The following is a 15,451-nucleotide window of genomic DNA, read 5'->3' as shown; positions in this document are numbered from 1 at the left end:
GCTTCCTCAGCCTGAAGTGAGATGAGCACCCCATAGTCGCCTTTGACTGGACTTAACCATCTAGGGGTCCTTTACCTTTACCTTTATGTATAAGGGATAACTGGGAAATAATTTATATGCACCCCTCGTCTAATTGACTTGCACACAGTGCAATCCTTTGCATGTCTGCTCAGAGGTACATTCCAGCTAAATATGTGTAGGATTGCAGCCTTAGTGTGTGTTGCTATGTTGGGGCATCCTAAGAAGTGGTCCAAAGAACATACCTATATATTCATATAAAAGTGCCACTTAAGTTGTCTTCATTTCCTTTCAAATAGTTATGTGGATTATGGTTTGGTGAGGGTGCTGAGAATTTTTTGAACTAGCTAAACTACCTTGTAGGATTACAATTACCTAAGGAAAGGCAACAGTTGTTAAAATTGCTTTAAGGATGTGGCGTTGTTAGGACATGAAACACTTGTGGCCTAAGTGCTTCATGGAAATAAATAATAAGCGGCGTTCAGCTGGCCATATCAGGACCCCAAGGGTTGCATTCCGCTAAGTTTTACTTAGAGTAGAACCATTGAAATTCATGTACCAAAGTTAGTCTTTGTCATTAATTTCAATGGCTCTGCTCTCAGTAGAAGTTAATTGAATGCAACCCTTGGTAGCAACTTCAGGAATTTCACTTGTGTTTCTCTGAATCTGAACCAGTGGTGTCTTGAACAACAACAGTAATTTATTACTTATACCCCGCCCATCTGGCCGGGCCTCCCCAGCCACTCTGGGTGGCTCCCGACAGAATATTAAAAACATGATAAAACATCAAACATTGAAAACTTCCCTAAAAAAAGACTGGGTAATCTAAAAGTCCAAAAATGTGTGCTTATTCCAGGGGCAACTAACCATTTTTGGCCTGTGAGCTGCATGACAGCAATGAGTGCAGCCACCAGCACATTACAGTATTGAGCACATACAGCGGGAACCAATCAACCCCTCCTTTCTCACCAAGTGACAAATCTGATGACCCGGGAGGGGACCAGTCTGCATCCCTGTCAGGGTTCTGGGCTGGACAGGGAGGATTCAACCTTTGTGCTCATTCCAACATGGCTGCCTACTTTATATTCCTTTGTATCATCGTTGCCAATTGGGAGGGTCTTGGCTCTTCCTTGTCCTATCTTCTCCTAATTAGATTCTGTGGTGATCTCATCTTGCTTAATGGTTTTCTTCTTTTGGCAGCCCACAGCTGCTGACGGAGAATTTTCATTTTACAGAAATATAGAGCAAGTGTAAAAAGAGGGGATGTGCGTAGGCCTCTACCTGTAATGCTCAGGGGCACTCAGTCTTGTTCTTTCAAGAAAGCTGTCAGCTGCCCTTTGCTTTTGAAATGCAGGTTTCTGTGAGAAAATTGCATGTTAATCCCATTGTTACTAGACGTCAATTTCCCTTCTCTTTATTGTCTTTCAGTAATAGGAATGGGGTAATCCCAGTCCTTTGTTTCATATTCAACAAGGTATATTACTTGGGAGCATGATGATGGCCTTTCATTCAGTCAGCTGGTTCCCACTTAATAAACACAAGTGAGCAAGGTGAGCTGGTGAGTGCAGCTAATACAGTGCTTACTTCATTCCTCCCCTGCTCCTCTTGCTGCTACCACCATGCTACAGACAGAACAAGCCAGAATTTAGCTTCTTGTGACCTCTGAACACAGGCTCATCTCTTGTTTCTCTTGATATAAACCATAAGTATTTCTTGGTGGCAGGGAAACAGTGGAGGATTGAAGGAAGCATTGCATTGACTGCACCTACCAGCACACTCCTCATTTGTGTTAAGCCATAGTTGATTTTAAACTATGGTTTAATGTTACTTGTGAATCAGGCCAGTATTTTGAGGAGTCTAAACAATTCAATCCAACATTGCTTTTTGAAGAAGACCGCCTTATATTTGCAGTTAGATGCACTCCAGTCCTCGCGAGTAAATGGTCATTTGAAGCAATGGAAAGACCTGGGGAAGAACTCTCTGAAAGTTCCCATGTGGAGGACAAGGAAGAGGATGGAGCAGCCTCAGGCATCTCTTCTACTCTCTGCTTGAATGATGTGGGAAACATGCAGGTGGAGATGCTGGAGAAGGCCAGGGAGCTCTTCAGGCTCTGTGACAAGGAGGAGAAGGGCTTTATCACCAAGCTGGACATGCAGGTAAGCAGGAAAATTGACCGTGGCCACCTCCTTTGCAGAGGAAAAGCTCTTGCTTTCCTGAACTGCCACCTATGAGCGATGTACTGCCCATAGCTGTCAACTTTTCCCTTTTCTTGCGAGGAATCCTATCCAGAATAAGGTGGTTTCCTTTAAAAAAGGGGAAAAGTTGACAGCTATGGTACTGCCATGTGTAGATTTCATTTGCCTTTGTGCTGGAGAGTGATTTCATCAACATCCCACTGATAGCAGAAGTCTATAATGTGTGTGTGTTAAGGGGTGTGTGTGTGTAAGACTTGAAAACTCCTGTTGACACCTCAGGGGCCGCTGTTGCTGCTGCTGCTGTGAAATTTGCTCTGTCTGTACTTCCATTCCTTCTCTATCTTAGGGTGATGAAATGCCAGGGAGGACAAGGGATCCTGTATTTTTCACAGCAGTGTGGAATTTCTGGCAGGTGCAACCTGTCATGAAAGCTCCTGCCCAAAAGTTCCTTCTTCCACACATCTATTAGAAATGCAGAGGCCCCTTTGCTCTCATGCCCCTGATCTGCTGTTTCTCCTTCAAAGGAGCTAAGCACCTATCACCCAGACACAAAATTCCCCACCCTATGCACAACAGGGTTATAGTGATCCAGCCTCAGACCTGCTGCCATTTCAGTTTGGCGTCAGGCCTGGACATCAGAGCCGGCACAGCCATTAGGTGAGGTGAGGCTGCCAGCAGAGAAGCAGCACCAGCAACGATTTTGGGTAAGATCACGCCAATTTCTGGCAAGATCTCACCGAAATCATGTAAGATCTTGCAGAGCACATGAGCTCTTGTGCAATTTCAGCGAGAATTCTCTAGAAATTGCCAGAATCTCACCTGAAATCTGTGCCAACGGTGAAGGTGGCAGGACGGTACTTCCTGTTTCACCTCAGGTGTTAAATGTGCTGGACTTGGTACTGAAAGTGCGTTGGTCCCCTTGGCTGATGACTTCCGTTGGAAGCAGGACAAGGGAGTTCAATCCTGTCCTTGAATTATTGTTATGGGTGGTTGCTTATGTTATGTTTGTTGCTGTTTTGATTGTGTTGTGAGTATATTCTGTTGTTACATGCTGTGACTCACCCTGCAACCTTCTGATTGAAGGGCAGGCAATATGTATTATAAAGAAATCATACCATTAGGTTGAGTGAGGGAGCTAGTGAGCGCACCATTCGCCCTCTGTTGGAGGGCAGAGCTTGTCCTGCTCCTCCCAAATTGGTCTGCTTCCCTCAGGTGACATGGAGGACACTATCCCCTTGTTGGTGTTGGATTAACTTTCACCTGCCAGTTCACTTGGCTTCTGGAATGGGGAGTAGCTGGCAACTGGGTCATTTTATTTCTTTTGTTAAAAAAACAAAACTGTAAATCACTCAGGGATCTACCACTAGTTCCAGATCTCACTCTGTGCCCATCTTTGGTTTAGGATGGCAAAGTGAAAAAGGAGGGCAGGTTTCTCGCACCTTTGCAAGAGTTCCGTAGAAGAAAGAATGTCAGCAGGTGGAGTTTGACCTGCAAACTTCCACCTGCTGAATTCCCTTCTTTTGTACAACTGTAAAAGCTCCCAGAGCCCCTGAGGTCACTTGAGGAATTTATCCTGTTTCACGCTTATTAAGCAAAAGCTGGTTTCCCCGGTGAGTTGTGCAATAAATTATGTAATGCCAGATTTTGTACACACACCTGTTAACAGAAGCACTTGCAGTATCTGTCCTGATGGACACAGATATATTGTCTTTTACCAACACATCATCTTTGCACCACTCCTTTCCTTATTATGAGATTGGACTTCATAGATTTCATGGGACGAGTGGAAGTTTTTTCTTGTGGTTATAACAGTCTGTCCTTTCTTTTTTCTCCTCCTTCAAAGCGGCTACAAAGTGAACTTCCTCTCACTCCTGAACAACTAGAATCTGTTTTTGACAGCCTAGAGCAAGACAACAATGGGTATCTCACACCAGTCGAATTCAGTATGGGACTAGGTAAGAGGAACAAGGGAGTGTGAAGCCCAGTGGCTATATGGAGAAAATGACAACTACTGTTGCTTAGCATGTATGTGGACAGTGGGCAGAATGGGAAGAAAGGGCCTTAGCTCAGTGGTAGAGTTTCTGCCTTGCATACAGGGGGCCACAAATTCTATCCCCAGCATCTCCAGCTAGGACTGGGAGAGATTTCTTGCCGAAAACCTAGGAGAGCTGCTGCCAGTCAGTGTAGACAATACTGACCTAGATGGACCAGTGAGTCTGATTCAGTATAAGGCAGCTTCCTGTGTTCTTAACAAAAATATTTTCCTTCCTTGGACTACTGACAGTTTATATTAGGCAGCAAGGCAACTGCAGAGAATTGAGGAATTGTGGTAATGAGATAGGAACCCAGGGACCAGATTCAAGCCAGTGCAATACTCCTGCATGGCAAATGTTACTTTTGCTAGATATAAAGCAGGCACTTTATTTACACACACACACTGGTGCACCTTCTGGGGCTGTCTTTGCCCTACATGCTTTCAAACTTATCTCGAAAAGTGCAGTACTTGGAGTAGCATATTCCAGTATATTGCAGCAGATTTCATGCTTGCAGAGCATGATTGTGGAATGTGCACCCACCCTACTGGTGAGCAATTCTGAGGTGGGGCTATATCATGCTGTACACTCACTGTCTTTGCCGAGAAGGCTCTTTCCAATGCTTCCAGTTCAGCCCTCAAGCACGCAGCTCCTGTGGAGACAATGTGCAGCAGCCACCGCAGAGATCCACCTGCAGCAAAGTGCAGCTGAAGCTGTTTTGCCAAGTATGAGCTGCATGAGGGGAGAGCAGAGTTTTTTCTGGCTTTCTATGGCCCTGTGCTGATTAGAAGAAGCCAAGTTCCCCTTTTCTCCTTAAGAAAACAGCTTTAAGTCAACAGTTCCAGGAATCTGACGTGAAGAGTGCTGATCAAAGCTATCAGGAGTGGGGAGTTAGGCAAGAAGGTAATGGCAGGCTCTTATTTGAACTGGAACACAGTCATGTTCGTAGTATGTTTTGTACAAGCCAGAAATGTCTTGATGTCCTAAAGCTCTGTGGGTAACATCTGGAATTGGCCCAACCAGTATTGACATTGTGCAGTTGTGCTGGTTTAAGGCCAGAGTGGTTAACTCTTAAAACAACCATACTTTAATGGCTCAAACCAATGATGGAGTGGGGAGGGCTGTGTAGAACACACACAGTTCACACTGTATTGCCTCTTTCATTTAGTAAGTGCTAAAGTGTGACAGATATTGTGCTGCTGTGCATTAAAAGTTCATATGGGCAAAGTAAGAAACCATAAGGCATTTAAATTTAAAGGTGTTTTCTATAAAGAGAAGCTTATTGCAATATATGTTTTAGTTAGATGGTTATTTTTTAGTTTTATCCTCCCCTATGTACCAGTCTGTATGCAAATATAAAACTTTATTTCTTATTTCTGTTTTTATTGTCCTTTCGGTTAGAAGTCACACAATTGGGGGGGGGGGTCACGCTATGGAAGTCTCTTAACTTGACATTGTTTAGAGCCTCAGCATGTATTAATCTGGCCCTGATCACTTACCCATTGTAAGTAAGACCCATTGAATTCAAGTGGGGCTCGTTTCTGAGTAGACATGTATAGAACTGCACGGTAAATGAGTTGTTTAAAGTCCAGGACGCAGTCCTTGAACCTGTTTTGAGTAGAACGGCTTACCCTTGGAACATTTGAAATAACAAAAGGGACATGGAGTGATGCAGAGTGCCTTTGATCATGTGAAGAGCTTCCTTCCTTCATTACAGAAGTCAACCATGGTTCTGTGTCTGAAGTGGACCAGTTCCAGTTCTTTTAATTTTTACGGTTGCCCCAATTTGGCTAAAAGTGGAAGGAGTCTGATATGGAGCTTGTGGATTTCACAAGCTCTCTCCCCTCATAATTCAAACACTGATGCAAGCCATACCTGGGATTAGAGAGATCTTATAGTCCTTTGTTTTTTCTCATTCCACTGACTAGGCAAGTTCATAGGGATTGAGCAGTATGAGAGCTCTGGAAGCACCAGGCACGAGGAGACTTTTGAGTCAGGCTGGTCAGATGACTTGGACCAGGAAGAGGAAGAGAAGAGGTTTTGCTCCATGTTGGAGCAGCTGGAAGCATCCCAGGTCTTTGAAGAGTAAGTTGGAACTTTCCAACCTGTGCTTGTTTATTACAGTGGTACCTTGGTTTAAGAACAGCTTAGTTTATGAACAACTTGGATTAAGAATGCTGCAAACCCAGAAGTAGGTGTTTTGGTTTGAGAACTTTGCCTTGGAGGTAGAACATGTTTCGCTTCCTGTTGAGTGTGTTCCATTTGTGAATTGAGTCCCATGCTGTTATGGGAAAGCATGCCTTGGTTTAAGAACGGACTAATTTCGTAAACCAAGGTACTACTGTATTACGATTGCTGTTGCCATCTTTAGGAAACTTGTTTTGCAGAAGCATTGCTTTGACCCTTTCTATGCATCATGTCCTCTTCATTAAAATGCATGTGCTGTGTTTTCCTGGGTTGCACTGCTACAGCAGGAATGGGGAACCTGTGGTCTTCCAGATGGTGTTGGGACTAGCATGGGTAGCAGTGGACTAGTAGAAAGGGGTAGGTGGATTAGGAGCATAATAAGGCTTGGACAAAATCACATGGGGGAAGAGATTCTCCAAAAGTGCATACATGTTCAGATGCACCTTTACTTTTTAAGATGAGGACTTTTGACCTCTTATTTCCTGGATTTTCTCATCGCGGGGAGGGATGACTAGGAGTCTTAACTATAAAGTACTTTAAAGTAAGTTCTTAATAGCCTGTTTGGTGCAAAGACTGTGCTTATCTATCACTCTCAAGCTGATAAACTTTACTGTTTGTCTTTGCTCCAGTCAAAACGAGGTTCAGGAGCTCTGGGCTCAACTCCGGAAAGAAAAGCCGGAACTCCTGACCAGTTTTGAAGAATTTCTCTTCCACATTTCCTCATATGTCAGGGACATACATCACGAGAAGGAATCCATTGAGCAGGCATTGAAACGGTAAGCAGTTTTTGGGCGGCATGTGACTACGCCGTAGAAAGTGCAATGCAGTCTCAGGATGCTGGAAGTGAGAGGGAAAGTTTCTCTCAGCATCCACAAGAGGATTCGTGAATGCCAAAGAAGAAGGCGGAAGTGTCCAGATGCCTTCAGCGTGGGACCTATTACTCTATGAATCTTCCTCTATAACCCAATCGCACCTGCAGCAAACAGGCTGTGAACACACTAAAATTTCATCTGTATTCAAGGTGCTTCCACCACTAGTTTAGGAAGCGGTGTACACACAGTGTTAGCCACAATCCACTTCCATCTGGTACCTATCCTGTCATTGCTTTTGAAATACTGTTTGGATATGTTTTCCCACAATGCCCCCCCTCCCCTCCAAAAAGAAAACCTTCCCCAGCTTCAACCCAGATTGGGAAAAAGAACAGAGTAGCTGCTTTTTAAGCTGGTAATGTGTACACAGCCTTAGTCTAACCTTAAGCAGTCGGGTTGCAAAAGTTTACTGAGAAAATGTTATCACATGTTCAGCTTTTTAAGCCTTTCTGGCGCCCCCTAGTGCCAGAGGATTTCTGTATCAATACTCAAGTTCCTGAAAAGTGAGACAGCACATCTTACCTTAGCGGAGACGTATTTATTTTCTCTCAAAGTGGAGAGGTAATTCTCTCCCCCCCCCCCCCCGGTCTCCCACTTTGTCTTTACACTGTATCTGTTCCTTGCATTTCATCCCTCTTGCTCTGTGCTTTTAGGAGGGAGGTAGACCATGACCGTGAAATCAGGTGCCTTTATGAAGAAATGGAGCAACAAATCAAAGCAGAAAGGGAACGGCTGCTGAGCCAGGTAAACACCTCATTCCTTCACTCTCAGGATGCCTGAGCTGGACACTGAGCTCAGTTGCTAAATCAATGAGTCACATCCTTGCAAAGTGCTGGAGATTTATTTTTATGCTGGACGTTGGAGCAAAAAGAAAAAAAGGAAAAGCACCAATTTATCTGCTTTTTGCAGGGATCAATGAAGCATGAGAAGAGCAGCTTGCTTCAGAAAGAGCTGCAGAGCAAAGAACAAGAATTTGAGAAGATGCTGTACCACCAAAAAAAGGTGATTTGGAGGGGGTGACCCTTGTTTCTTATGGTTGGATTTGGATTTTACCCTCCACATTGTCTACACAGGTCCTATTGTACTGGCTGGATGTTAACTTTTGATGCCAAAGTCATTGCTTCTTACACATGTACAGGGCTAGAGCTGGATTTGGGCTCTTGTGCCTGAGATGCCACCTTAGCCCCAGCTCCTGCTGGTTCCTGTTGGTGTTGTGAGGGATCCTATCCCCCCCCCCCGAATACTTCCGCAACAGAGACACTCCCTGGGTTTCACTGTCAATGAGGATGAATAACAGTGTCCATATGGGAATTGTCTCTGGGGTACCTCAGGGCTCCACATTTTAAAACCTCTTGCCACCTATGGGATCTCCCTACCAGGGTTCCCAACTACTGCAGTTTGCCTTCCCTTTAGGCAAATAAGTGGCTCACTTGGCTTCACTGTCCAGCCCTCTGTATGACAGGACAATAAGCAAACAGTTTCCTCTTCCACAGGAAAGCTTTGTTCTCTCCTCTTCGTCACACCTCTTAAGGTACGGATACACTGCCAGAGTCAAGGAATGTTTAAGCACATTTAACTTTATTGGGCAACTAGAAAACATGGAAGTCTCAGGTTATTACTGGTACAAATCTTCTTCTCATGTAATTCAGCTTCTTTATAATATTTCCTACATCCCGTTAGTAACGGTGATGACCTTTCCTCACATTCCCCAAAGCCTAACCTCTCCTTTTCTCACGCTAACCCTCCACACCCAACTGCCAACCCCCCAACTGCCTTTCAACGGTTGTTCCCCCTCCTTTTAGAATGCCACCTAGCTCCGCCTCCCAGGGAACACTTACCTAACATGGGAGTGATAGGTTAACCCATGATGAACCTGAATCATCAGCAGGCATTATTCCGCCACAGGTGTTACAAGGAGGTCTCCTCAAGAGCAAGGAAAGCACTTCTGGCTCCCGCTAGACCCCAAGTCCTCAGGACGCTCTTCCTGAGGTTTAAACGGAGCCCACAGTGCGGTTGTGGTCACTCCTGGCCCAAAAACACCGGCCCCTCCTCGGAGCTGAGAGAGGATCCGACTGAATCGGAATGGCGCTCCACCGGAAGTCCCAGGATTTTGACCTTCAGCTGTGAGGGCCCTTTTAGCTTGCTGCCCCACTTGCAAAATGCACAGTGTCCTCCTTTAACCTCCAAGGGCCACAACCTTAGTATGTGATTCCAGCACCATTCATGTTTTAGCTCCAAACAGGTGACTCCATCTCCACCAACACAAGGAAGGCCATCTGCTCTGTTTGCACATGACGTTATCATTGTACCATAATATCCTCTTATAGGAATGTGGCTGAGAGATAACACTGTGTAATTTGCGTTATTTGTGCTGTTTGGGTAAGTCCAGTGTCAGTATTTGCTCTGGGTTGTTTAAAAACTAAAGAGCAGTTACGTTGGAGCATAACAACAGAGAGGAGATTAAGAATCCCCCCCCCATATGGGTTTTCTCAGTTCAGGGTCCCTTCCAACTCTACAATTCTATGACTCTAAGGTTACCAACTCATGTGACCAACAGGCATATAGATTAGGACCACAAAAGATCACTTCACATAGGGAATGAAAATACAGCTAGAAGGTCTTTGGTGTATTGAGAGCCAGTGTGGTATAGTGGTTAAGAGCGGTGGACTCGTAATCTGGTGAACCGGGTTCGCGTCTCCGCTCCTCCACATGCAGCTGCTGGGTGACCTTGGGCTAGCCACACTTCTCTGAAGTCTCTCAGCCCCACTCACCTCACAGAGTGTTTGTTGTGGGGGAGGAAGGGAAAGGAGAATGTTAGCCGCTTTGAGACTCCTTCGGGTAGTGAAAAGCGGGATATCAAATCCAAACTCCTCTTCTTCATCATCATGGTAATTACTGTACCCCTGCAGTGCAGGAATCTCAGCTAAAGCATCCATGACAGATGCCCCCCCAACCTCTGCTTAAAAATCTCCAATTCACCACCTTCCAAGGGAATCACTGTCGAACTTACTGTGAGAAAGTTCTTCCTGATGTTTAGTTGGAATTTCCTTTCTGGTAACTTAAATCCATTGGTTCAGGCCCTTAACATGTTATCATTATTAATGTACTTATATGCATTGCAGCTAAAGAAAAAAAAACCCCAGATGTATTGCTCTGCTTTCTGTTTTCCATTGTACAACTGTTTGTTTTTTATTTAACATATTCTTATTCTGCCTCCCCTACAGCTCAAAGCTGCTTGCAGACACTGGCTACTGATGCCTTTGTACTTTTGGTTTTTCAGATCTGTTTATCTTGATTTCTTACATATTTTTAGCTGGAACATCAGTTACAGTCCCAGAGCTCAGAGCAGCTGGAAATGCGGGTGCAAAATGAGAGGCTGAAAATCTTGAACGACAATCTCCTGGACCAACTGGAGAGAAGCAAATGGGAGCTGGAGGTAGCCCGAGGTCACCTGCAACAGCTGCAGAAAGAAGCCCAGCTAGAGCAGGAACAGAAAAACAGGTGTGTTGGGGTGGGGCTGTAGAACATGCAATGAAAAGTGCCAGTTGCTTTTGCTGTGTAATGCTGGTTTACGCTAATTAGTTCATCAGTGGGACTACAGAATGTAGAAATGAATAGCAATAATATGTGACTACTGCAAACTGCAGAACTGGCACTGTTTACAGGCACTGCATAATATCTGGTCCGCATTTGTACCGTAAAAAAATGATCTTTTGGTGTGGCAGCACCTACATTTTTGAACTCTCTGCCTATTGACATCAGACAGGTCCCTTCACTGTACTCCTTTCAGCGCCTGCTAAAAGTGTTTTTGTTTAGGCAAGCCTTACCCAGATATGTAGACAACCACCTTGAGGAGGTTGTTGTTGTTGTTTTACAATCAAGTGTTACATGATTTTTATGAAATAAAATTAAAGGGGGTCTGTAAGCACAAACACTTTCCAGCTTCCAGGACTGAGTTAAAGGATTAGAACATGCATGATGTTTTTCTTCTCTTCCACCAATCTATTTCCTATATGGCCTTGAGATAGTAACATGATTGGTCTTCTCTCTGCCAGGGGTAGCTAACATTGTGCCATTCAGATTTTCTTCGACTTCAGTTCCCATCAGCCCCAGTCAGCATGGGCAATGGTCAGGGATGATGGGAGATGGAGTCCAACAATATCTGGAAGGTAGCGCATTGGCTATCACTGCTCTGTATAAACTAGAGATAAAAAATCATTTTCCTGGTCATATTTCCTAGAAGACCATGATAGAAATGGCTCAGAAAGCCAGCCCCACAGCAGTTCACCATAAAAGGTCAATCCAAATCTTGTATTGTCAAAACCACGGCTCCTGCCAGTCTGAGAACAAACAATGTGGCAAACAATAACACTGATCTCCACAGCAATCAGTCAGATTACTGTTCAAAAATGTATGATGTCACTGCAAATTGGGCAACCTTTTGCTTTATTGAAGAGTAAATCTACTTTCTAATACTGAATTGGCCAAAACATGGCTTCAGTTAAAAACCAGGATAAGAATTTGGACATAACGTCTACAGAACAATAGGATCCCAGTAGGTAGATATTCTGCCACCTTTTCTCCACAGATAGAAAGTCCCAAATGGTACAGGGTTGTTGTTTTTAGTAATAATAATAATAATAATAATAATAATAATAATAACAACAATCTAGAGCTGATGTAGGCATTTTAACTTAAATATGCAGTATGTACAGTCTGCATACAGTTCTAAATAATAATAAGAAGAATGTCAATAGACTGATGGCTCATTTTTTACAGGAAAGGCTACTTTGGGAGGTGGAGTGATTGGGGAGCAGAGCAGTGTCGTGGGTGCAAAAAAGGTGCATGTAAATTTGGTCCTTAGCTGGAATTTCTCTTGGAATCCAAGAGAATGATATTTTGCATCAGCAAGTCATGGAGAGCAAGAATGGGAGTCAGCTCCTAACCCAGTGTTAATTGAATTAGTCCACCCTCTGCCCTCTGCCATCTATTTCTGCCAGCAGCTTTGGCATTTGGGTCATATTATCAACGTTTGCACAGGACAAAACTTGTAACCCTTAAAACATTAACCCCTCCCCTTCCCCTTTTAAATGTAGGGATGTATTCAGAGTCTCTAAGAATATGCAGAAAGAAAAGAAAAGCCTCCTGCGACAACTGGAACTGCTCAGGTAAAGGTGGGGGCATCTTGACATCTGCTCTTCACCATCTGCCTTGAAGGCTTGTTCATGTGCACAGGGAGGTATAGAATAAAAAAAGCTCCCTGGTGTTATGTCAGCTATTCAAGCAAAACCAGCAGAATTGGCCAGACCCACAGGGCTGCCACTTGACCTAAGCAGCAAGCTGTACAGGGGCCAGTGCTTTGGGTGATTCAGTTCCCCAGTGGCAATAGATGGTGCTAAAGTACCGGTAACGTCTGAGAGCAGCACCAAAGCAATTTCTGCAGTGAAGATTTAGGCCACAGGAAGCTTCTGTGAAACCTGAATGGGGATTTGTGATTATGAAAAGGAGTGGTCTCTCCCTTTCTCACTTCTCTTTGAGGATTGTTAGTCCCCTACCATGGTATGTGTAGAGCAACTATCTGAAGAAGTGTGCATGCACATGAAAGCTCATACCAAGAACAAACTTAGTTGGTCTCTAAGGTGCTACTGGAAGGATTTATTATTATTTTTTTACTATGGCAGACCAACACGGCTACCTACCTGTAACTCTTACCTCTGTGTGTCTTTCTTTCCTTTGGAGCAGGGAGATGAACAAGAAGCTGCGAGACGAGAGAGATGCCTTTGAAGCCAAGAAGCTGGTTAGTCTGAGAAAGAAAATTCTAATCCCCCGCCGCCTCCCCTTTGCAGCCTGCTGCTGTTGCCATCACTTGGGGTCATTTCATTTACAGGGGGGGCATTGACTGAGAAACCCTGTAGTGCCTGCATGTGGACTTCTTATTTTTTTGTTATCTCTAACCTTAAGAGAGAGCTGCGCGTTTTTAAAGCAGGCAATTACAAAGGGGGCAATAAGGACTGCTGGCTCCTGACTCTACAGGAAAGCGTCTACAGTTGGGTGTCCCTCCAACCTGGAGGGGGAGAGAATCTTTTGCACATCTTGAACTTTGTACACTAAGGCTTCCATTCAGAGGAACCGTAGCTGAACCTCCATGTTTTAAGGCTGAGCCATTGCCATCTAGCTTGGAGAATGCCCAGTTATGTTCTTTCTCTTCCCACCACCACCACCACCATTCTGCAGAGTAGTCTGGAATTCATCTCTGGAACCGCCTTGCCTCATTCCAGCCTATAGTTCTTCTGCTATATCACCTTGTGCCTATATCCTTCTAGGCTTCCATTGTCATGCAGCCCACAATTAAGAGACTGAAAACCAAGATGTCTCTTTGTCTATTTCTGCCTCTTACTTTGGCCTGCTCCTGGAATGGGCCTTTCCCATCCCTGGGCAGTTTGTTTTTGGTAGGAGAGATGTAATGTCCACGAAACATACCACTTAGTAGATTTGATCGTAGACCAGCGAGGCAGACAACCAAAATGTGAAGATGAGCCAAAAGAAGACATTTTTGTTTCCACTGTGACATGTGACCTCTTGCTGCTGATTTCCCTGCTCCACAAACACAGGGCAGGAATGAAGCGTAAAGAGGGGGGTGGGAAGAATGCTGATCAGCTATCTAGTCTTTAGTGTTGTATAAGCATAGGGTGCAGGAATGTTTTTGTGAAACTTGAATGGGCATTTATTGAAGCTGCTATGTATGTTTTTGTGTAAAAAGGAGAAGGAAGTTTCCAGTGAAATGTTCTAGTCTTTGGGTATGATTGTGCAAACATCTGTGTACCTGGCTGTCCATGGGTGCCCCGTCCTGTTTTGCCATCAGAGGGTGAAACAAGGAGGTGTCCCCTCCCCCCACACTGCTGATGCCTCCCCACTGAAGCCTTGCTTACCTAGGAGTGGAGAGAGACCAGATTCAAAGCTGAGCAAGTGTGAGCTGTTCTACAAAGCTTTGCTGCAGGCTTCTCCCCTCCCACTCGTTTAGAAGGGAGCATTCCAGCTGCAGTGGAAGTGGTGGGGCAGGCGGAGAGCCGGTGGGGCGCCGCCTCTTGTGTTTCCACCACCAGAGGTGGCTTCTTTACCTTGCCTTATGAGTGGGCTGGCCCTCTGGCTGTCCCACGACTCATCTTTGTGATTACTAGGCCTGTGGCTGCATCTCCAGATAAATCTGGGGGCATGTGATCTCCATAGTCTCAATGAGATCATTAAATGCAGCACAAGCAACAGGGAGAACTTGTCTTCTGCAGGTGCAGTTCAGAGAGAGCAATGCAATGAGTTCTCAGATCCCATTTGGCACTTTAATGTCTTTTTTTGAAGAGCATCCCTTTCATGCTGCACCATGGGATACGTTTTAGAACTCTTGAGCAGGGTCGCATTGAAAGCAATTTACAGTATGGCATGGAGGGAAGTGGAGAGACTTCATATGGACATAAATTGGTTTTTCTTCACATGTCAAAGTAGCTGCTGGATTGTCCCTTTGACAGTCTGCTATCTCTGTTCTCCAGTGGAATATGGGCTCCAGGCAAGCTACAATGGCTTTTGTTGTCTGATCCTCTTTGAAAAGTAAATATTAATGAGATGGAGGTTCTGTTGGATGCTGGGAAGAAAGGCACCCACCACTCTTCATGCAGATTGCATCTGATGTGGGAATTCAAAAAGAGCAAGCTTTTGATCTGCATACAGTCATCCTGCAGATTTAAAGAACTGATCTAGTGCAGAAACAAATAATATAACACTGTGGAGGTAGGTTGCATGAGTTAGAGTTAGCACATCAGACTCTTGAAGTAAAATGTAAACCAGTTAATGGGAAAAGGATCCTTATTTGTTTGTATTTTTTAAAACATTCCCCCCTTTTTTCTGAACCTCAGTCTTGTATCAAGATGCACCAACTACAGCTGTGCTGGAGGGACTGGAATGAAGGAAGTTGAGTTCTAATTTTTCTAGTGGAAAAAGTATGTTGCATTATGTTCCTGTCAACTATATATGCACACACAGCCATGCGCACACACTTGATATCTGCTCATGCTAACTGCAATTTGCAGCAATCTCCATTGCAAGAGTGCACAGTAGAATAGGAAAAAAACCAAAAGATTTCTATTTGCCTTAGTTAAAA

The 15,451-nt window shown here is 44.4% G+C and overlaps 1 protein-coding gene across 1 annotated transcript in view; it reads left to right on the top strand.

Annotated features, from left to right (window-relative positions):
* The window catches only part of CRACR2B (calcium release activated channel regulator 2B), a 45,112-nt gene that overhangs the window by 12,538 nt on the left and 17,123 nt on the right, over nucleotides 1-15,451 (top strand). The window contains exons 4-12 of the mRNA XM_033155569.1: nucleotides 1,930-2,174; nucleotides 4,057-4,168; nucleotides 6,175-6,331; nucleotides 7,063-7,209; nucleotides 7,956-8,046; nucleotides 8,212-8,304; nucleotides 10,616-10,803; nucleotides 12,399-12,470; nucleotides 13,045-13,099. Coding sequence (XP_033011460.1) covers nucleotides 1,974-2,174; nucleotides 4,057-4,168; nucleotides 6,175-6,331; nucleotides 7,063-7,209; nucleotides 7,956-8,046; nucleotides 8,212-8,304; nucleotides 10,616-10,803; nucleotides 12,399-12,470; nucleotides 13,045-13,099 — 1,116 coding nt within the window. The 5' untranslated portion in view covers nucleotides 1,930-1,973. The remainder of the gene's footprint in view (nucleotides 1-1,929; nucleotides 2,175-4,056; nucleotides 4,169-6,174; nucleotides 6,332-7,062; nucleotides 7,210-7,955; nucleotides 8,047-8,211; nucleotides 8,305-10,615; nucleotides 10,804-12,398; nucleotides 12,471-13,044; nucleotides 13,100-15,451) is intronic.

This window comes from Lacerta agilis, chromosome 1 (genome assembly GCF_009819535.1).
Source record: "Lacerta agilis isolate rLacAgi1 chromosome 1, rLacAgi1.pri, whole genome shotgun sequence".
Lineage (NCBI taxonomy): Eukaryota > Metazoa > Chordata > Lepidosauria > Squamata > Lacertidae > Lacerta > Lacerta agilis.
The sequence above is the reverse complement of the archived record's forward strand: the minus strand, read 5'-3'. Positions and strand labels throughout refer to the sequence as shown.